The following is a 23288-nucleotide window of genomic DNA, read 5'->3' on the forward strand; positions in this document are numbered from 1 at the left end:
ATGTGGAAGACAATCTTTTTTCTGTTAAAAATATGAGCTGATACTGATTACAGTGGGATTCAGGTACTTAAGTTTTCTGTGAAACTGAGAAGTAACTTACATGGTATGGAAGCTGATTATGCACTCCATTAGCTGCTGTGACAACTATGCTTCCCCCATCGTTTACATTATTTACTTCCTCTTTATCTGTAGAAGTCCCTAAATCATTTATAAAGTCTAAATTAGAAGAGAGCAGAGCTGCACTGTTGGAGTCCACATCTCCAATAATCAGAAGAACTCTAGAATTTTTGGCATCACTTACTTTACAATCTCCATTTAGTAACCCTTCTATGGTACCATCTTCAGATGCTATAACAACTGTGGTTGAGTTTGAATTGTTGGCTGAATCAACAGCTAAGGAAATGTCATTGGTTAAAAGAATCAATTGTTCTGATGAAGAAGCAGCACTTGCATCAGCTGGGTCATCTACTAAAACAAAAGAGTTGTGTTCTTCCAGGCCTCCAATATCCACGGGAACTGTCACAACAGTTTCAGTGCCACTGGCAGGACTAAGAACAGTCTCCTGACCACTAGAAGATAGTATAATTGTGTCCACAGCTTGGGAAATGCTTCCTGAGCGAAGACTTACAACAGCTTCAGTAGGTGTCACCACTGTGCTAGAAGTCTGTGTTGTTCTGGAAGGTGCAGAGTTGTTGGGAGAAGGAGACAAGCTGACTGCATAAGCCTGAGTAGTTGAAGGTAGGCAAGTGGTTAGAAGTGAGGAACTCTGGGATGATGTTTTATTTGAGACATGGTGCACAGCAGTTTGTAGCAGAGGGGCTCCTCCCATCAGAGTACTTGGTGAAGAAGTATTAACCAGAGAGGTAACAGCAACACTGCTCACCCCAGAGGATGAAGATGTGATGGACGTCATAGTTGCTGGGCATGAAAGTGACCTGGTCTTCACTGGAGCCAGTCCTGGTCGAGCTTTAATTTGTCTGTTACCACTGCTGAAGAACTGTGATCGGTTACGACTCGACTCCAAAACTGCTTGACAGATTTGATAGGATCGTTCCAAATTGATAGGGCCATGTTCAGCACTATGCTTACTTGTAGGGGTACTACTGGCATGCCGGACAATGGGGACGGAACGAATTGTGATGGGGGGTACTAATGGTGTTGCACTATCCTGGAAACAAGGGAAACAATTACTGCTAACAAATTTTGAATTTAAGAAACCAGTGTTCTGTCACTATAACAAATATTAAGCATTACATTTCATTTAATCAAATTTATATTTACCAAATAAAATCCCACTTCAACTACTAAACTAAAAAAAATAATTTAAACTATTATATTGCTTTAAAAAATACCATTGGTATAAAAAAAGGAGTGTTTTTCTTTGTTTTACTAAAGGCAGGTAAACTGATTAGTACTCGACAATGTCTGATAAAATATAGTCAGTTCCAGCAAATGCAGTTAGCATAAATAAAAGAATTTCTCTTCAAGTTTCTATTAATACAGGTATTATGGTTAACCGTTACTTTTATGAAAAAGACAAAGCCTAGATTTTAATTTTTCTTCAATATTCTATCTCGGTAACCCTAACCAATGATGTCAGCTTTACTTTATGCAATACACTGTTTTAACTTGTAAGCAAAATGGAATGCTTTTATACATAAATATATTTGTTCTTAATGATCAGTGAAAACTATAGCTGATAAAAAGTATGTCAAATTCAACATTTAAAAGTAACCAAGCCTGATCTAAAACTTCCCAGTTTGCTCAAAAACAGTAATTCTGAATAGTAGATATTATATATTATTTTCTCATTGTTTTGTAGGTGTAAATTATTTGAAAGTTGGTAATTTTAATTTTTTTCTAAAATATATACTCTAATACAACTTTACATTACACGCAATAGATTTAATGAGACTCACATTTAACTTATCTCTTTCATCACACTTCTTTTAATTAGTCCATTATATATTTCTGAACAGCATTTTAAATCAATCATTTTGTGTAACAAGCCATTGCATAAGATGTCTTTTATTCAATAACAGAACTCATGGGCTCCAATTTGAAATCTCTAACAGACTGATTAAAAGGAATGTAATGAAAAATAGCAGCAGTCATATGAGATGTTCATAATTTTTATGAAGCCTAATAATTATCCTTGCTTTGCCACCTTACACCTTTTGACTTATTTCCAACTCATTTTGAACTTTACAAATAATGAAATGGCATCAAACTTTGTCCAAATATGTCTGTATTTTTTCTGATAATAACTTTTAATACTTCTTTTTAAGTGCTGAAACATAGCTGGAATGTATTTTTTAAAGTACCTGAAATGTTGGTAAACAGGATAGTTTGATGAACCAGTAAGTGAAATAACTTGCAAGTCTGAAATTTGCTTGAAATTTTATATATAAACTGATTTTATTATCCAGTGAGAAAATGAGAAACTAGATGAATCTTTAAAATTCCAATCACAATCTTTTGTTTCTGTTTTTAGAAAGATTAAGCAAAACAAGTTATTTTTGTGCATGCTATAAGCATTAGGCAACTAGTTTAAACATGTTAGTTCAATAATACTTCATAAGCTGAAAAAACAAAACGAAAAAACCTTAAGATAGTCTTTACCTTGAACCACATATACATACACACACTTACCCCTGAAGTAGTTCCCAAGTTGAACCTGGGGCTGTGAGAGAGGCTCATTACAGGAGCTTGTTGTTGATGCACCTGCAATGCATGAAAACTTTACAATAAATGGAAGAGACCAAGTTCATAGCTTGTTAAATTAAATGATATGCATTTATGCAAGTTTAAAAAATTAACTTGTTTTCCACATGCATAGATAGAATACATTTTTTTTCATATCTAAATGCACATTTCTTAAAACATTGCAAGATATTTTTTCTATTTAATTGTTCTATAAGCCAATAAACACCTAATTTTTACAGTACTTGCCAAAAATATAGTTTTCCTAAATCATCCATCACACTTAGCTATAATCATTAACAAAATCTAACAACCTTATTTTCATAAATTAAAAGAAAAAAATAACTAAAAGATTATTTAAATTACAGATTTAACAGCTTTTTTGTGTGCATTACTATGTTCCTGATAGTTAATCTTAGTACTAAAACCTCAACACTCTGCATGGCAATGATAAATGCTTATATGCAAATAATCTTGATTTAAAATTTCAACAACAAACTTTAAATATTACACTTTTAAGTTTAAAGAGTATATTTGTTTTAACTCTGTATAATCTAGTTATTCAGGTATGTATATACCAATACAATGAGAAACTAAAAGTTGAGCCTTGTTTTTCAGTTGGCTGTAATTCCAGTCTGATCATTATTAACTTGTCTTTTGAAATATTTTACTAGTTATAAAAGCCTGTGAGAAAGACTTTTGTTGTTAAGTGCATTAACCCTTTTGCGGCAGATTCGTGCAATTTGCAGAAATCGAGTTGCATATTTCACTTATACAACAATACATGCAGTAACTCTGGTAAGATTTTGTTAAAGATCATAAGTATCTTGTACACAAATAATGATGATTTTATAATTTAGTGTTTTTACTAAAAATATGTGATTTTTCTGTTGTAGTCACTTGCATTCAAACTATTAATAAATCAAGTGCAAGATGATTTTCATATTTCATTTGCATAATCTCTAGAACCTCCTAAAAGGATATCATAAGTTTTTTAAAGTAAATGTTTATATTCTATTTTTCATTTGCTTTACTATATCATTAACTCTTGCTATTATCATCAATGAAATGATTAAAGTTAGGAAAAAACAAAACAAAATATCTTTGATTTTTTTATAGAATATCTTTAAGGATGTTGTTTTGCTCATATTCGTAATTTCGATCTATCCTTTTCACATATAGTTAATTTTTAATGTTTTATTTTCCATTCTTGTCCTTTACCACTTATTATTCATATCAACACAAGTCAATGGTGCCCTCGAGGCGTATCACAGTTTCTTTGGGAGACATGCATAACCCTTTGGCAAAATTTTCGTTCAGTGTAATAGTGTAAGTTTTGAGAATGGACGCAAACTATGATATATATTTAAACAATGTTTAAACCTTCTAATTATGCATTTCAAAACATAACTAATATGTAATTAACTAAAATATAACAGTAAGATCTAAATACAATTTAAACTGTATCTTTAACTACAACATATTTAGGTAAGAAGCAACAATAAGTGTTACAGTTGATCAAACAGCCAACCATACTATAGCCAATTTCACATACTCTGTGATGACAACCTCGTGCCAACTTCAAAATAACCATTGTTAGTTTATACTGCAAAATGATCTCTTTATAATGGTTATATAAATGTGTAGGTAATGTCTACATGAAGACTATAAAGCTCAAAAAATTTGTTTAAGGTGGGTATGGCAGCTGTCAAGGGTTGAAAAAATGTATTACTTGTTCCAACTGTGTTAAATTCAGAGAACTTTGAAATGAAAGTGTCAAAATGTCATCTAAGCATTTCATTGTCTTGACATACCTCTACAGTACAGCTGTTGTATTATTGAAGATAAAGTGTCAGAGTAGAGAATTTTCATAGCTTATTGGTCACGTGACAATACATCTGAAGTTTCAAGAAGTTTTTAAAGATTTATTTTGAAATAAAGTACTTAAAACTTGGCTAAAATAAAACTTTGAATCATAACACACATTATAATATTAAATTCATTCATATACATTGATATTAAAGGTGTTTAATTTTGAATGTAACACAGTGACTTGCTCAGAAAAGCAATTAAAGGGGCTCCAGTTGTGAAAGGGTTAAGTTGTGGTTAGTTTGGAAGTGGTTTATTACGAAATTAAGTCAACAATAAAAGGAGACTGTCAAAATTACAATTATATTTCAATCAAAAATTAACAGACAAGGTTGATGTGTTTATAGCATTATAAAGTGTTAGCATCCTCTTCCAAAACTACCAATGAATTTATTTTTGCCTATAAAATATGATTATCAAGATATCTTTTATCATAGTGACAAAAACAGGTTTTAGAAGGAACATATTTAAAGGACAATAATCTTTTAATGCTGTAAACAAAACTATCCATGTATTGTCATAGCTCACCCTCACTAAAGTGAATAAAATTACACATTAGCATCTTCTGATTTTTCTGAACATTAACAAATGTCTATACATGTGATATAAAGTCTCCTTTCTCTTTACTTATCACAACTAGATAAAATTAAAGGTATATCAAAAATATACCCTAGTTATTTCTCCAATAAACATAAACACCAGATGTAGTAATGAGGAAAAAAAAAGTTTACAACATCATGCTATTGCACCAAAGTAAAGTATTTCTAATTTATTACATATCTCACATCTCAAAGCACTATGCCTCATTCTCATAATGAATGAAAAGCTTCAAACATATATAAAGTAATTAAAAATAGGTAAGAGTACACTTTAATCATCTTTCCATCTGAGAGTAGTTCGTTTGTTCAAACTAAATTACAACAAGACTTACAGATTGAGAATTTGGTTCTGTATTCTGACTACATGGAGATGTGGTGAGGAAGACAGACTGATATGCAGAGGATTCTTCACATGGAACTGTGACAACTGGAACAACTAATCAAAATCATCACCACATATTTAATACAATGTAATAGAAAACTTTTAAGATATAAAAGATCACATTCTGCATTCAAACTTAATTTATAAAAATAATTACAATTGCTTTTAAAGTCATAGCTATTTCATGAGATGAAATCACAAAATATATCAGTTTACATAACTAAAGTTTATCCACTGACTTTTTAGGACAAACCTACAATACTCTTAATTGTAAAGATCATTACATAAGTCATGACATACATCAAAATAACTTCCATGAAAATTGGATTTAATACATTACAAACTTTTTCAATGCTTAACCCTATCAGAACAGGCACCTGTATTTTACCTTGTAACCACCATGTAACTATGGTGGTATACCTATTACAGCTCTGAAAGTAGTTATTGTATCTTCATGAAATTTGGCAAGCTTTAAGTAAACTTTAAAAGTATTTCGTAAACATTAAAAATCAGGTATTTTCACTATAACTTTCTGTTTAAATATATGGTAACTGAATGTTGACTGCTCTGAGTGCAAAGTGATTTTCATACTAAGAATACTTTTCTTCCATTTGAAAATTTTCAAATTTGATTTGCATAATCTCTAAAACCTCCTAAATAAATATCAAATGTTTTTTTCAGAAAACATTTATATTTTATCTGTTATTTTCTCTACCCTAATTCTGTACAAGGTTGCTCAATTTGACTGGCCTTGTAACCACTAAAAACAACAAAAAAATTTAAATAAATCTAACTTCCCTTTTTTCTTTCTAGAATGACTTCAAACTAACATGAAACTTGATGTTTATCCTAAATACTTAAATATCATGACAGTATACATCTGTTTATATTTAAATGTTATTGTTTTACTGCCACATGAACTCTGTCTAAACTAATATTCCCGCCATAAAATTTGAGATTACTTGGCGAACAAGCAGCTCATGTTACCCTATCAAATTACAAAACACACGGGCTACTGCTTGTGAGTGTATCTTGTGAAAATATTTTTACTATTATTCTTTATTTTACCTAATATAACTTAAAAAATTTCTAATTTTTACATTTTAGTTATTTTTTATAACAATAAATAATGAATGCACATGAATAACAAGCTGTCAACTGTCAATGACACTTAACCCTACTTTTTATACTAATAGTAAGTATTATAAGTCTTTCACATACAAAAATCAGAAGTATTTTTAAAAAACTAAAAAAAAAAAGATGTTCGGGAATATATCATTTTTTTTACTAGTCCGAGTATAAAGTGATTTTCATGTTAAGATTAAAAGTTTTTAATCTCAAATTTCACTTGCATAATCTCTAAAACCTCCTAAATACATTTCAAATGTTTGTTTTCAGTAAAACTTTATATTTTATCTGTTATTTTCCCTACCCTAACTCTATACAAGGTTGTTCAATTTCACTGACCTCATAACCACCAAAAAACAAATTAAATAAATCCAAATTATTTTTTTTTCTTTCTAAAATTACTTCAAATTATAGCATAAAACCACATTCATTTATTCCAAGTAGCTTTAAACTCGTAACAGTATACATCTATTTATAATTAAATGTTATTGTTTTATTGCCCCCTGAACCGTGTCTAACTACTATTTGTTGTAAATCACTTGGGAACATGGAGCTCACATTATACTATTGAATTACATTACCCATGAGCTACTTCCAGCTGCTCGCATGCATGCCCCGTGAAACATTTTTATCATATTATTATTTATTTTACCAAATCTAACTCTAACTAACCTAAAGAAATTTTTATTTTTAAATTTCAGCTATTTTTATAATAATAAATAAAGAATAAACATGAAAAACAAGAAATAAAGTGCCTACCCAGGCTTTTTTTTTGCTGTCAACGATACTTAACCTTACTTTTTTGATACTACTAATAATAATGCACTAAATAATTTTAATTTAATTAAATAATGCACTAAAGAACATAGAATAATAACAAGCAATAATCAGACAATGTCCCATGACAATAACAATTTTTCTGGCTTCCTAACTATGTGACAAGAACCATTACAAATTCATCCAAGCTAGTCGATATGTTTCCAGTGGGAACGAAGCTTGTACTAAAAGAGAAATTAATAATTCTCTGTTCAGAAAACAATGTAGTATAATACATCATTTAATAGATGAAGTGTGAAGTTTGACAATTGAGTGTGGCAAGAGGGGTCTGATTTTCTATTTTATAGCTATGTAACCAAACAAGAATAAAGGCTATAAAAATTATGGTTTGTCTGTGCAATGACCATTTTATGAGTAATATACGTACAATTTCGTACTTACTGAAGGGGTGGTGAATAAATTACTGAGGGGATGCCTCGAGGAAATTCAAAATTTTTTAAAATATCGCCTTATAAAATTAAGAACTTAAAACTAATATACTATGAAAATATGGATTATCAGCTACGATTTTATGCTATACTAGTGGTATAAAATAAGCAAAAAGTAGTTTAATTAAATTTTTAATGTAAGTCACTAAAAACCTTGTGACACGCGCAGTAAAGGATTCTTGTCCAGAGAGGGTTAAACAAGGAGTACTCATTAGAAAAAAGACACTCACTGTAACCACACAATAACAAAAAAAAACAACTCTTCGTGAAACAATGGTTGGCATAATTAGCTAGAGAATTTAGAATGCTCATTCACTCTGAGTTGAAGAGATTAGTTTTATGATAATATAAAAACTGAAGAAATGTTGCAGATGATACAGTTCCAATGCTGTTAAAACAATATTTATTACAGTTCAAGTATTTTTAGGAAGTCAAAATGAACCCAGTGATATAAGTTTAAAATGTTTATTTTCCTACACTGAAAATATATTTGCAATAGATACTTGCATCCACTCTCATAATAACTTTTATCATTCAGTGCTGCCCTCTATGTGCATAAACATTTTTGCTTGCCACCAACATTGAAACTCTCACCTATCCCATGTTTCTACATGGTTCAGCTGCAAATAAGAATGTGACAACTCTACACCAATAGGAGCATGACACACATACTCCTATCACAGCTAGCTCACTCTATACCATAGAACCCAGTCTTCACTTCGAGATTAGGCACTGACGTAGTGGAGGGACTGGGGCAAATTTACCTAGATAAGCACACTTCAGAAAGCATCCAAAGAGTGTCCATTAAGTATGACTTCTGTCATTAGAGGAACATACTCGTGGGAGACCATACCACACCTGAATGAGGTACACTCTTTGCCCTTGATGAGTGAATGCGTCGCTAAATGGGCAAGAAAGAGGCACATACGAAATTTAGCTGTACATGCCCCAGGTAGATAAGGCACGTCAGACTGTCGACGGAAGGTCAACTTCAGTCCAAAACCAGTGGAACTGAGAATAGATCATCCCATCCATGGTAGGAAAAGGGTACTCAACCATCTTTATCCGGACTGTAAATGGGAGGTCAACTGCAGTCCAAAACCAGTGGATCTGGAAATAGGTCATCCAGTCCACAGTAGGAGGAGGGTCCTTGACCAGCGACAGCAAGAGATGCTCATGGTATATAGTGGGTAGGACGTGTCACACCATAACTGGAAGGTCAACTCTAGCCTAAAACCAGCAGTACTGGATATGGATCATCCGATCCACAGTAGGAGGAGGGTCCTCCACCATTCACCTCAGACTCAGGAATCAAAAGGGAAAAAATACTTCTATTAAGAGAAACCAAGCTATCATGTGTACAAATCCAAAATGACCAACAAGTGTACCCACCAGGAACTGACATCTGGATGAAGGTAGGAAGTTGGAAATGCAATGTGGAGGGTTAACTCCCATCCAAAACCATGTGGTGTTGGGAATGTATCAACCAGTCTGCAGTAGTAGGAGAGTTCCAGCCCACTCACATGCAAGGACTTATGTTGACTGGTCTGGTTCCAACCAATACCAGTTGACCAGAAACCGATATCCAGGCAATGGAAGTAAGGAGGGTTCCCAGCCAGGGAGGTGAATTGCATGTGACAGAAAAATCCAGTCCAAAACCATATGGCATTTGGAATTGTACATCACGTCCACAGTAGGAGGATAGTCATGCCATCTATACTGACAGAACACCACTGCCCTACTCTCAACTGAGTGGGATTGAGCACACTCAAGAGGAAGCTTCCATGATTCCCCACCCCTGTGGATAGAAACTGGTAAGTGGTAAGGATTACTATACTCCACTGGAAGAAGGGGAGGAATATAATGCATTGAAGAGTCCAGAGAAATGCAGTACTGGAGAAAGTGCAATGGAAACTTCAAAACCCTGTTCTGAAAAGCAGACTGTTCCTGATTTATGCAATCGAAGGAACAGCAGGGATGGGTAGCAACCTCCTTCTACTTTACTCTTACTAGTCCATGAGTGTACAGTCTAGAACAGACATATTTATGACACAAAACACTGGAGGAACTACCTACTAGCAGTCTTGTAGAACTCTCCATCTCAATGACAGACATTATTAACCTTATTGGCCTTACAATGCAGATTTGAGAACAAGTATACCTAGACAGGTATCACTCTCCAATATAGAAGAGGGGTGTGACAGTGTAAGAAAAAAAAAAAAAGAAGAATTAATAAACATACCAACTCACAATAAAACTGAGGTGGTTAGTATAGCTACAGGTATAATGAGATATTTGGATGTGGATGAAACAGCCACCCGAAAGGGTTAGTGAGAGATGAATGTATTGAGTGAAGTCCACCTAACAGCCTGGATTATTTCTCCCAAATGATAATGTAGATGGGTAGCCAGGGAAAGGTAAGATGTCTAATCTGATGTGATGACCTGTAAAACAAACTGTAGGAACAAATAGCATAGGGAATAGGTTCGAATGGGTTTTGGGTAAAGGCATAGACAACAACTGTAAGGAGTAGAGGATGACGAGGGTGAAGAATCAGGAACGAACTCCAAGAAAAAAAACTATCCATATTGACTCAATCTTGCCCAGATTCACCAGACAAAGAAATGCCAGACCTGGGCTTGGAAGAAACAGCCAACAGTATGATGAACCCCAAGTACCATTGAAACACTTTGACTACCACATTCGAATGTGTAAGGCCTGTAGCCTGAGGCACAGCAGGTTAAAATGGCAGTGAAATAAAATTCAGAACTCATGTTAAACTGGAGTGAAGTTTGAAATAAATAAATGAGAGTGAGATTATCATTGTACAAATTTTTTTGAAAAATAACTACATTGTTTAATAGCAAGAAAAACAATAAATGTAAATTAAAATAAAAACACAAGTGAAAAATTAACACATTTTAACACTACTGTACAAAAACAAGAAGTGAAAATTTGGTTCTACAATATAGAGGGAGCCAGCTACAACAAGAGTGTGTGTCACACTCTCATTGGTGGATAATTGTCACATGCTTATTTGCATACTACAATGCAGCAGAACCATGTAGCAACATGGGGTAGGTGGGAGTTTTAAGGCTAGTAGCAAGCAAGCTAATTTGTGCATATAGAGGGTAATACTGAATGAGAAAAGCAAAGATATTGTGTTGGATTTACATAAACTCATACACATCGTTCATTTCATTAGTTAAATGATTTCATAATAACTGAAAACACTCTTTTACACACATGATTAAAGAGGGTTAATGGCATTTGATGGGAACAATCAAGACATATGCTAATACAGTGACAAATGACTGGAATTGTGAACAGTGGTGTCAGGTATGATTTGTTTATTCAACAAATTCCCAACCATTCAATATTGCAATGATGTACCATAGGTAGATTTATTGCTAGAGGAATAAATGCCACAACCCATTCTAAGTAAGGATCTTCATATTACAAAATTGTTATATAAAGCATAATGAAGTATTCAACATTTTTCATGGAAGTAAAATAACTGGTCTAACAATGTGTTTAGAACAGTAATAGACTTTAAAATAATGTCCCAAGCTAATTTGGAGCAACATGAAAATTATGGTAAAAAATTACAAACCTTTGATCCCAACAGCCACTGTAACAAAGATAGGCAATATATTCTGGTAATGTTTACATGTTAATAAACAAAGATTTAAAGTTGATGAATGCACACAAGCTTTCAACCACACCTCAAAATCCAGAGTTTTCATAAGAAAGATAGAAAAATAAGGTGAATTCACAGCAATCCCATTCAAACACATGTCAAGCCCCACAATTCAGTTCCAAGGAACTTTTGTGCCTTTGGACAGTTTAAACGTGGTCTTGGAATTTGATATTCATGTACAGTGGAAAATTTGTCAATATGTATGGTCAAAGATTGACCTCACTCACCATTTTTTTGCAGAAGCTTGTTATAATGAAAAGTGTGGTGTCAAACAAAAGTGCATAATCATGTCCATCAGATTCAGCATAATTGCCAGTGGAGAAAGTAGTTCCAAAACTAGCATGGGATTAATAAAGCATAATCAACCTTCACTGTTTCCCTCCTACATAATTGCAAGTATCCATATTATAAAAAATTATTGACCTTCATTACTTTTCCTCCTATATAGCTGCAACTACTCACCTGATGGTTTTGGGGCAATTGGAAGGATACTAGTTTTCTGTTTTTTGATCAAGGAGGCTTCTGGGTCAGCAACCACCTTTGATGGTCTTTTGAGAGGTGAAGGTATATTGGCCACTTCCTTTGGAGATGTCACTTTGTTCTAAACATCAATTTTATCTCTATATTTTTGATAATTATACTTTTTAAAGCAGTTAAATTTACAACTGAGCAATACACTAATATGAATCAAAAGATCAAACTAAAAATCATGCTGATAATAAATATAGCTAATTCTTACTCATAAAGATTAGAATGCATTATTTCATTAACTGAATATCTTGTATTAATGATATATTCAGTTGTAAACCCAATAATAATACTTCACAAAGTTTGGCTAGCTTAGGAGATTTAGGTTAATTTTAAATCCATATACTATCTAACAATGCAAAACAATATCTATAATAAAAGTGTAATAATAGAAAATAAAATATAATAAACATTCCAACTAATAATGTGATCATTTTGCATACATTTCTTAATATTTTATATAATGTACATATATATATACATATAACAAATTATCCAACTTGTAGTAAGCTCCAAATCTAGTATTAAGTAAACAAACAATAACTTGGGTATTTATAAAAGTGTAAAACATTTAATACTGAAACTACAAAACACTGAAAAATGAAAAGCTTTATATATTTTAGGAAATTATTAAATAGCATGAAAACATATTTTGTTACTATTATACATAGCTATAGGTTGGTATTAAGTTCCTTCCCAGTTAAAATAAGTTTAGTATTCTGACCAATCAAAGAACTGAAAATTCAAAAGTTAAGTAAAACTTTTAAGCTATTATGTTTCTAAAGAGTTTAGTTGGAAAAGATTCATACGATAATACTTTAATTAATGATAATGATACATTGTATGATAAAGGTGGCCTTGATACATAACAAATATAAAAACAAATTACATTTAAACTTCAGTTGTTTTATGCATATTGTATGTGTGTACTAGCATTGAAATAAAAAGCAAAACAAAAACATAAATATACATTTAAAAAAAAATTCAATTTATCTTTTGAATTATTACCACCATAAAAATATTTTACTATAATGAAGAGCAGCACATCAAACTTTTCTTTCTTAAAACTGAATAAATTACTTTGTTGAAAACAGATAAGTGAGTACTGAAGTCTTCTAAACATAAACATGCATTGTTACTGGTGAAAATGTACTGCAAACTGTTGTCATAAAGTAGCTTGTATGAGTAATAAAAGCTCAACAACAGTTTGTTGGTTTTTTAGGGTGGATTTCTTTTTCTGACTTAAGAGTCTCCTTTTAATTTTTAACAGCATCTGTTACTAGAGAAAATTGATCAATAACATTACTTGTTAAGTTTGAAGAAACAAAATGTTACTAAAGAGAGCCAATAATGATATTAGTCTAGTAGTTCTCATGCAGATTCTCTGTATCAGGTACCAAAAATGTATGAACTTAATTGTCCTATTCAACCTATCATTTCTAAAATATAATTTTTTAACCATAATTTCTCTAAATTTTTAAATTATTTCTTAACTGATTTTTTTGTAACAGCTACATCCTAAAACAGTTTCCAATTTTCTGAGAAAATGACTGATATTAGATTTGATGGTGTTTTTATAGAGAGCCTAGATATTTAGGTTATACCGATTTGAGTTTGATTTAATATCTGGTAAAAAATCATATTGTAAAAGGTTTAAACAAACATATAAAAGATTGATAGAATTTACTACTAAAGAAACATTCTTTTAATTTAATGGTGACTTGTACAAGAAAGCAGACGGCATTAACATGAGTTCAAGCCTAGCTCTAACATGGATAACATGATTAAGTGCTTTCATGGTAAAATTTCATTAAGTGATTGTCCTCCAGAATTTCAACCACTTGTTTACAAAGATGACATCTCTGTAGTATTCAAACAAGAAAAATAACTGGTGCAGTGTTCCGCCTATAGAAACAGTAATTATGCAAACAATAACTTTATTTGTGAGAACCAACAAAACTCTGCATTACCTTTTCTGGACACCTCAGTGTATAACAAGTAAGAAAGTTTGACATCAGAACTTATAACAAACTTACCTACAATGGGCTATACTCTCACTTTGAGAGCTTTGTACCACATCATTTTAAAGAAAATTCACTGAAATGTTTCCTAAGTTGTGTTCATAGGATTATCAACACATCAGAGCTTACCTTTAAAGAACTTAATAAATTGAAATCAGTGTTGAATAGCTGTTTTTTTTTTCCAAAATGATTTGTTGAACTCACTTTTAAAAAATGTGAAACACCTTTCTAGTCCTACAGTTATGAATTTCAATGTTCTTAAAATGCAAGTGTTTAAAGCTCTTCTGTATACTGGTACTCACTCTATTCAGATAAAGAAGAAATTGAACACAGCAACAAGAACTTAACACAAAACAAGATACAATGCGTGTTTAAATTTTATGTGAGACTTCAAAATCTATTCCCAGTTAAAGATAGGATTAATCTTCACGCAGAAGTTCTTGTGTAGTTTATGAAGTTCATTGCTTGATGTGTGAAGGAGCTTACACCAGTTCAACAAAAAGAAGACTAAGGGAGAGGATGAAAGAACATGATAATATCAAAATTCACAACAATTCAAGTTATCTTCAACAAGCTCAAGAACTGTGACATTCTAAAAATATGTTTAAGATCATTGGAAGTGCAAAGAATTAAAGAGATATTTCTAATTTGAAAACAGAAACCCACTCTGAACAACCATCAAATTGTTACTGAGCTTTTATTAGTCACATATAGTACTGTATGTTACATTTTCATGCTAATGTTAGTCAAAAAGACCTGAATGTATACTGCAGTGTACACATTTATGGCATGTTCCTTGTAATGACAATACATTATGTTATTTCAAAAGTATTACTGCCTCTTACCTGAAGAGGGTTTCCCAGACCACTGGAGATGATAGTTCCTTGTGGTCGGTGCTTTAAGATGGCAGGCACAAGTCGGTTCTTCTTCACTACTGGTTTGATTTTAATTGTAGGAACATGTTTAGTTGGGGTGTTCAGAGATGACTTTAGTGAAGAAGTTCCCATCCGAAAAGAAGAAGTTTTTCCTTGGTCACTAATGTCAACAATACTTCTAAAGATTGAAAATAAAAATGGGTTTAATATAATAAAGTTAACATTTTTTCTAAACTGAAAATGTATTTTCAAATAGATACTTACCTCCACTCACAAAAAGCTTTCTTTATTAGTATTGCCCTCTATTGGTGCTAATTGTTTCACTCACCACTAGCCTTGTAATTCCCACTTATTTCTGCATATCTACCCTCCAATAATAGGAGTGACATTACCCCTATCATAACTAGTCCTCTCTAATAATGCACCTGTTAATCACTTAGAGACTGGCAATGACAAAGTCAACCAATACACCAGAAGTGGGGAGGATGGATGGGAGATGTGAGTGGACATCCTTTAGGAAGTACCTAAAGAAAGACCATGTGGTGTAGAAAAGGAATAGGAAACATCACACCAGTGGGAGACCGCACCACTTCCAAGCCAGGTGTACCCTTCACCCTCAAGTAAAGTGTTGCTAAAACGAAAGGGTGGAAACATGGATGGATCCCAAAATGTTTTCATCACTTATGGGACCCTTAGGTGTTGAGTGGCTAGGGTGCAACAGACTGTAAATAGGAGTTTGATGTAAACCAACAACTGGCAACATCTGAAATTGTACATCAGGTCCGCAGTAGAAAGAAGGTCCTCTACTTTTCACCTCAAAAATGGATAATCAGAGGGAAGATGAGCTTACATACTAAAAACCCATCTCTGTATGTGTGCATCTCCAACACAACCAACATCAGATCCACTGGGAACCAACATCCAGCAGATGGTAGGAAGTAAGGAGAGCTCAGGAGGCATTCATCTCCATTACAAAACATGGTGGCATTGGGAATATCTCGTCTAGCCCTTGGTAGGAAAAGGGAACCCAGCCTTACAGTTGCAAGATTTCATGTGTTTTGTCCAGCTTGAAATAACACCAGAGCCACCAGGAATTGACATCCAGGAGACAGTAGGAAGATAAAGAGGGACCCAAATGTAGGGTTGCATCTTCAGTTCAAAACCTGGCAACCCTGGAAATTTATCATCCAGTCCACAGTAGGAGGAGGGTACCAGCAAAACATACATGAGGACGTACGTGACTGGATCATTTCCAACCAACACCTGACCCAGCTGGGAACCAATATCCAGAGGATGGTAGGAAGGAGGAATATCTCAGCTGAAGGGGCAAACTGCAATACATAGATATATGGCAGAGTGCTAAAACTAAAACCTGTTGGCATCAGGTCCGTGATATAAAGGGTGCCATGTCATCAACACCAACAGAATGCCACCACCCTACTCTCAACTGAGTGGAATTGTGCTTTGCTTGCCCCAAGGTTCACCACCCCAGCAGCTAGAAACTGGTAAGTGGCAAAGACTCTCACACTCCATGAGAAGGGGACAAAATGCAATGGAGAGTCTGGAGGATTGCAGCACCAGAGACAGTGCAGTGGGTGACTGTGATACCCTATCTTGAAAAGCAGAGCTACTATGTGGACAGAGTTGATCAACCAATACCTGGCAGCATCTGGAATTGTACATCAGGTTTGTGGTAGGAAGAGACTCAATGCCATGGAACATCAGAGATGGGCAGTATGTCCATGAATGTACGATATTGGACGTACATTCTTATGAAGCAAAAGACCACTAGAAATATCTACGATTGGTCCTACGGAACACTCCATCTCAATGGTATGCAAAATATGATCCTGTGACGTGTTATACTGTTTCAAGTATAATATGTGATATTGACGCATAGACGACAATCGGATAGAGTCAAACAACCAACATCTGAAAAACAAATGTAGTAGCTCACATATCTGCACCGATGATGTCCTCTCAGGGAAAACAAAAAAAGAGCAGCCATGACATGGTAAGGTGACAGATCCAACAGGAAAAAACATGAAAAACATCCAGAGAAAAGGAAGAATATGTCAGACAAAATGACTGGCAAATCCAACCCACAAGGGGAGTGTAGTAAAAAAAATCATGGGAAAGGGTGGGATTCTAAAGAAGAAACAAACTGACCCATGAACTACTAAAGAACATACTGCATGTGTCAGAAATCCAAAGGCCCTGACCAGGTAAAGGAATTGGACAGGAGTGGAATGGAACTAAATGTGGAGAAGGGAATGGAAACATCATTAATCTCTAGAGTAGCCCAAAATTAAGTGAATAAAGGGAAGGACAGAAACAAAACCTGATCACAAAACACGTTGGAAAAATGGTGACCACAGGCCAATTATATGAGGAACAGGGACAGCAAGTAAAATAAATTTATGGATCTGCTCACAAAGGTTAGAATGGAAGATTATGAAAGGAGAGAAGCCGAGTGGAGAGTAATGAAGTAACATAGCCAGAAAATGAGATAGTAACATTGAAGCAAAACCAGTAAACCAAAATTTAAAGATAAAACCTACCTAAAAGCCAGCAACAGGGTAAACAGATATGTCCCTGTTAGAAGGTTATGAGAAATGGGAGTAATGAAAGGATGATAACCTAGGTGTATAGATCAACAGTGTGATGCATATCAACAACTCCAGGAAACCAACAAAGAGGAAGGACAAACTGGATGGGAAAAACCAAGGAAGCGATATGCCTGGAAAGACCTGACCTTCTGGCAGGGGACAAAATAACAACCATGTGTGAAGACAGAATGAATGGGTCTCGCATGCCAGATTGTGGCTGATGAAGGAGTCTTAGGCAGATGAAGGGGATGTGACATCCAAAACCATTACAGAAATGGAAACAATGTGAGAGGTGGCCATGATAGTGTTACCAGCCAAACTCAACATGGAGTGTTCTGATTACTGACAGGACACGAAGAAGATGATGAATAGCCTGACAGTTATAGAGGGGAACAAACTGTTCAACCTGACAAAGAGCATCCACTGTACCCATCAAGGAATGAGAAACAGGAGGCCAAAAACAATCAAAACAGGGGCACCCAAAAGCACACACTACACTCCAAAAAACTAGAGGATCCAAAGGTTACCCTGTCATGACAGGATAACCGATCCCCAACCAGATTCATGGCTTCCCAATGGTGTAAATGGGTCACAAGTAGACATAAAGACAGTGGACCCAAAAAACAGGAGATTCAAAGACCAAAAATAAAGGACACTCAGCCAGATGCCCCCATGCATGGTGATGTAGGAGCCTGCTGTAGAATTGTCAGAGGGAAACATCACATCCTTGTCCAAAAGAGCGAGAAGGACGGAAAGTACTGTCTGACAAAAGACAAGAGAGTGACACGGAGAGCAGAGTTGAAAAGAGTTCTCCACCCTGAGGTTTCGAGAGATGCTTCCCAAATGGAAAAAGTGACAATCCAGATGAGGAGAAGAAAGAGGAACCCCAGCAGCACTAGTGGTCCTATCCAACCAACAGTCAATACAGACTGTTAGTCAGGGTAAAGGATAAGAGAAGCATCCAAGGGATCCTGAACAAGACTGCATCTGGTGATCCAAAAACTCACAGAGGATGGCGCATGTTGGTACGACCAAGAGAAATGAGGGTTATCAGAGCCTGTGTCCTCAAATAAAAGAGAACTTCACATGTAATAAGGAAAGGGAGAAGATAAGAAGCTACCTAAAGGATATAGCAGACCTCTAAACCAAAGGAGAGAAGGTTGGTCACAACCAAGAATTGAAAACACACCAAAAAAACTAAAAATTTATTAGGTGTGATGAATGAAATCCCCACTGTGATGAGTCAACCAACATAAGCAGCTTCCCAAAGAAGAAACTGAGTAAGAGGAGCAGGTATGGCTAATGAGGAAGCTTTAATATCCAGCCTTCTCTGGAAAAGTGTACAATAAGCTAAGAGAAGGAAGAAGATGAGCAATGGTCAAAACCACTCAGTTGAACACGGAGGAAGATGAGGCAAGGCCTATAAAAACACCCTAAACATAAAATACACACACTCATGGAGAACAAGGAGAAGAAAAATGTCTGGATGCTGGGGAAACAGGATTATGAAGATGTATCCAACACATTGGCCTATATCATACCAAAAAAAAAAAAAAAAGGAAGTTGAAACTCCTAATGAGAATGACCACCTCACAGAAGGAAGCCTGGAGAAGTAAGACCTGAGCCATCTCTAACTGATGCTAGGAAGAAACAGGATTCCACTGAAGGTGAAATAAATAAATAAATACAACAGGATCCCAACCTAGAAGAACCAAACTACATAGCAGCCATGTCTGTAAAGCAAGGCTGAATAGGAAATAGAGTGCCATTGTAGCAAAAAGGAAACATCTATGACCAACAGGAAAACAAATAATGAAACTATAGAACCACCCAAACTCAAAAGTTGAAGGGAGGATAAAGCACAGATTATAATGGATAATGTAATAAATGAACAGGAAAGTTCCACAGTAGGGAAACGCAACTGAAGTATCGGGTTTCGAACCCCACATTGGAAGAAGGAAAAAAAATCCAAAAGTTGTGAGGAAAATTATGGGAAGGTGGAACAAGATAAGCAAAAATATGATAGGCCAACATACAAAACATACTGACCTCCATACGCAAGAATACCGCAAAACAACAAGCATGAACCCCATTATCCGGGTAAGAGGGAACAACCAAAGAAGACCCCAAAGATTAATCCCTAACAAGGGCATGTGTAAAATCCAAGGAAACAGGATACAAAGACAAAAAACAACATACCTGAGGAAACAGTTACTACAAAGGGCAAAGGAGACCCCCCAAAATGACAAGTGATGGAAAAGCTTATTCAGGAGGGTGAAAACAAACTGCCCTAAGTCATATCCACCCATTCACATACACTTAGGCTATGGTATGGCAGGCTACTCAACAGGTTAAACAGAATGTTGCCAAAAATGGTACAATTCCCAACAGAGCATAGCCCTCATGCCTGCAGCCAATAACTGTGTTATCAGCCTTTCAAACATGAATGGGACATCCACCATAGCAGTAACAGCAGTGGTAGTCATGACCACCCAAGATTGTGAGTGCATAACAAAAAATTAGAAAAGGGAGAGTAGTTAATTAAACTTAAATAGCGACTCTCCACTAAAAAAATAACAGTGACTAAAGTATAACATATCCAATAGTAAAAACGTGTGGATATAATAACTAAACAAACACTTCTGTATGGTAAGACTGCCAATCAAGAAGTTATTAACAAGTGCATTATTAGAGAGGGAGCTAGTTATGATAGGGGGTAGTGCCACACTCGTATTGGTGAAGAGTTGGTGCATAGTCATTGTAGACATGCAGAAAGAAGTGGGGGTAACAAGGCTAGCGGTGAGCAAAAAAATGTGTGCCAACAGATGACAGTACTAATAGAGAAAGCTTTTTGTGAGTGAAATAACTGATATATGAATATTTTGAAATTTATGTTAAAGTACTTGGAAAAAAGTTATGTTAAACCATAAACTGTATTTATTACTTATTTTTATTATCATCAGTTGGTAGTTTCATAATGTTAAAACATCAGAGAGGATAGGCAACTTCAGAGAAAAAAACGTCTTAGTACAACATTAAAACACTCTACTTCACACAAATTCTTAATCACAGGTATTTGAAATAAAAGACCTAAAATTTTCATTTGTATTAGTTGCACAAAAGTTGCATCATAACAAACCCACAATACACAAAAACAATGAGATTAGTAATCTAAGCACAAATTTAGTTTAAAAAACTCGAAATTACATATGATATTCTAAAAAGTTTAGTATTACACAATTAAATAATAAAATCGTAATTGTAATAATATTATTAAAATTATATACTGTGCAGCATAACTATGAATACAAAATATAAATACAGATCAATAGTCTTAATTGATTTTACTTACTTTTTCCCCCATACAGGCTCAAAATACTTCAACTGGAGAAAAACAAAAAAGACAAAAATCAGTTTTGTGTTTCTTCACTAATATTAAAGACATGTCATAAGAAGACAGAAACTTGCATAAAGATTACACATAAGCTTAGTATTAAAATCAAACCTTGATGAGCTAAAAGGTCATCAATCTAATGAAACAGTGGAAGAAAGTAAGACCAACAGAGCCATATAGTTATTCATTTCTACCCTGGTGTCAGATGTGATAATTTAAAGCTGCACAATTATTCATCATAATGGAAATGAATTAAAAAACAGTTTACAAAAAATTTCTTATTCATGCAAAATATGAAAATAATGTACAAGAATGATTTTTAAAGTTAAATGTTATCAATGACTGAACAACAATTCCATACAAAATATATCAGTTCACACCTCAGTAACAAACTCAAACGTTGATTTTCTTGGTTTCAAGGTGTATCAGCTATCATCAACCCATCTGGTTTAAATCAGATGTTTGTGATGTCAAAATACTAAATCTATATTTTCTTACAAATTAGGAACTTAAGTTACCGATATTGACAAGCTAGAATATGCAATAAGAACCTCGTACCATTTCTATTTGCTGAGATATCACTCATGAAATGAATCAAACACAGTGTCCCCGCTCACCTCTTTTCAGTTTTGGAAAGGGTCCCTTATATACACTTACTTCAATATATGTGTTGTGAATTACGAATCGAATGTTCCCCTTGTGACTTTCTCAGCCATTTTCATGTGTTAGAACGCCATCTCGTTCTTTTAAACCAAGATTTCAAGGAGGTAGGTTGTGTCTTTAGTCTGCTCAAAATTTCTTATTTCTTTAGACCCAAATACAGCTTAGTTACTAAGCTTGATAAGTTATAGTGGAATTCTATGGTACTGATGTAGTAATTTATGATTTTTTTGGTTATTGAACTGTACATATATATATAAAAACCTAAAAAATATTATTTCGTTTCATATACTCCAAGTGTGAAATTTTAAAAGGCTTAGCAACCCAAGTCAAGCAGCAACTGAGTACAAAGGTCATAACTAGAAGAGACAATTGTTTGCTTTTCTTCTTTATTTCCTGTTTTATATTATAAGATAGATAAGTTTAAGAGCTTATTTCTAAATACACTGTAGCCCTGTTATAACGCGATCGTTGGGGTCCATAAAATGTCATCGCGAAAAAAGCGGGGTCAGGGAGTTCAAGAAAATCACTGTTCAAACTGACCCAACATCCTAAAACACCTCTATTTTTGCCCTCTTGACTAGTTTTTTACACTTTCCATTTCTGGCAAGTAAATTACCCCTGAATTACAGAATTTTGCGAATGAATCGTTGTTGTTACAGTAGAAATTAAAACAAATTATTTTTAGTAGGGTTTTTATAAATAAAACAACAAATAAAAACATTCAAGAATATTGGCAATCATCATTTGCAGTTTATTTCTTAAAAACTGATCGAGTGTTCTTTGCTTGAACGTAGCATGTCTCTGGCTGCGAGCAAAATCTAGAATACTTCTGAGTTGGAGGATTTTTTATGTGGTCCACCTCCTGAGTCTCCAGCCAACAGAGGCTAGCCTCGAGGTGTTCAATGGCTTCAAACATTTTTGGTGGTGGCGATGGAGGCTCTTCATTATTCTCATCTTGTGGCTCGAGAGCTGGTACACTTGCCTCCATCGATTCTATAGTTATGTTACGGATGATCTCGGCATACGTCAAGTGCTTATATGTTGGGTATTCGGCTTCAACAGAGTGCCACTGGTGAAGCTCTTCTTTGCTCCATTCAGACAGCTTCTTTACCTCACGCACATCTTTCTCTGTGAAGCCGTACAAATCTGTCTCATCATAATCATCTTCCGTGGTGGGTTGCCATGATGAAAAGGCTAGCCCCGGACCTTTCTCCCAGCATTTTTCTACACACGACGAGCTGACTGCTGCCCAGGCCTTCCCACCTAAGTGGCAAACTTCCTTCATGTTCAGGTTTTTCAGATAGGCTTCAAGCATTGTTGAAGGATTTAGTGAAAAAAAAAAACGTTTGAAATGCATTTAGAGGTTTTAGGGATTACACAAAGGAAATTTGAGATTTTTTAGATGTCAAAAAGTATTTTTAATTTTTGACATGAAAATCACTTTGCACTCAGACTAGTTAAATAAAAAGAATCGATATTTTAATGGACAAATTTGAGTAAAAATACTTCATTAAAAAATCTGATTTTTTGTGTGCAAAAGGCTTCTAATGTT

General features: G+C 34.4%; 1 protein-coding gene across 7 annotated transcripts in view; it reads right to left on the reverse strand.

The window, feature by feature from the left end:
- LOC106461421 (putative Polycomb group protein ASXL3) overlaps window positions 1-23288 on the reverse strand; it is a 71904-nt gene that overhangs the window by 3844 nt on the left and 44772 nt on the right. For 4 of the 7 annotated variants that reach the window (XM_022388377.1, XM_013921241.2, XM_022388379.1 and 1 more), the window contains 6 exons: window positions 21032-21063; window positions 15041-15248; window positions 12109-12247; window positions 5504-5607; window positions 2653-2724; window positions 101-1168 (listed from right to left, as the gene is read on the reverse strand). In XM_022388377.1, the coding sequence (XP_022244085.1) occupies window positions 101-1168; window positions 2653-2724; window positions 5504-5607; window positions 12109-12247; window positions 15041-15248; window positions 21032-21063 (1623 nt within the window). The remainder of the gene's footprint in view (window positions 1-100; window positions 1169-2652; window positions 2725-5503; window positions 5608-12108; window positions 12248-15040; window positions 15249-21031; window positions 21064-23288) is intronic. The other 3 variants (XM_022388375.1, XM_022388376.1, XM_022388380.1) reach the window with 3 other exon arrangements.

The sequence above is a fragment of the Limulus polyphemus genome, unplaced genomic scaffold (genome assembly GCF_000517525.1).
Source record: "Limulus polyphemus unplaced genomic scaffold, Limulus_polyphemus-2.1.2 Scaffold954, whole genome shotgun sequence".
NCBI lineage: Eukaryota > Metazoa > Arthropoda > Merostomata > Xiphosura > Limulidae > Limulus > Limulus polyphemus.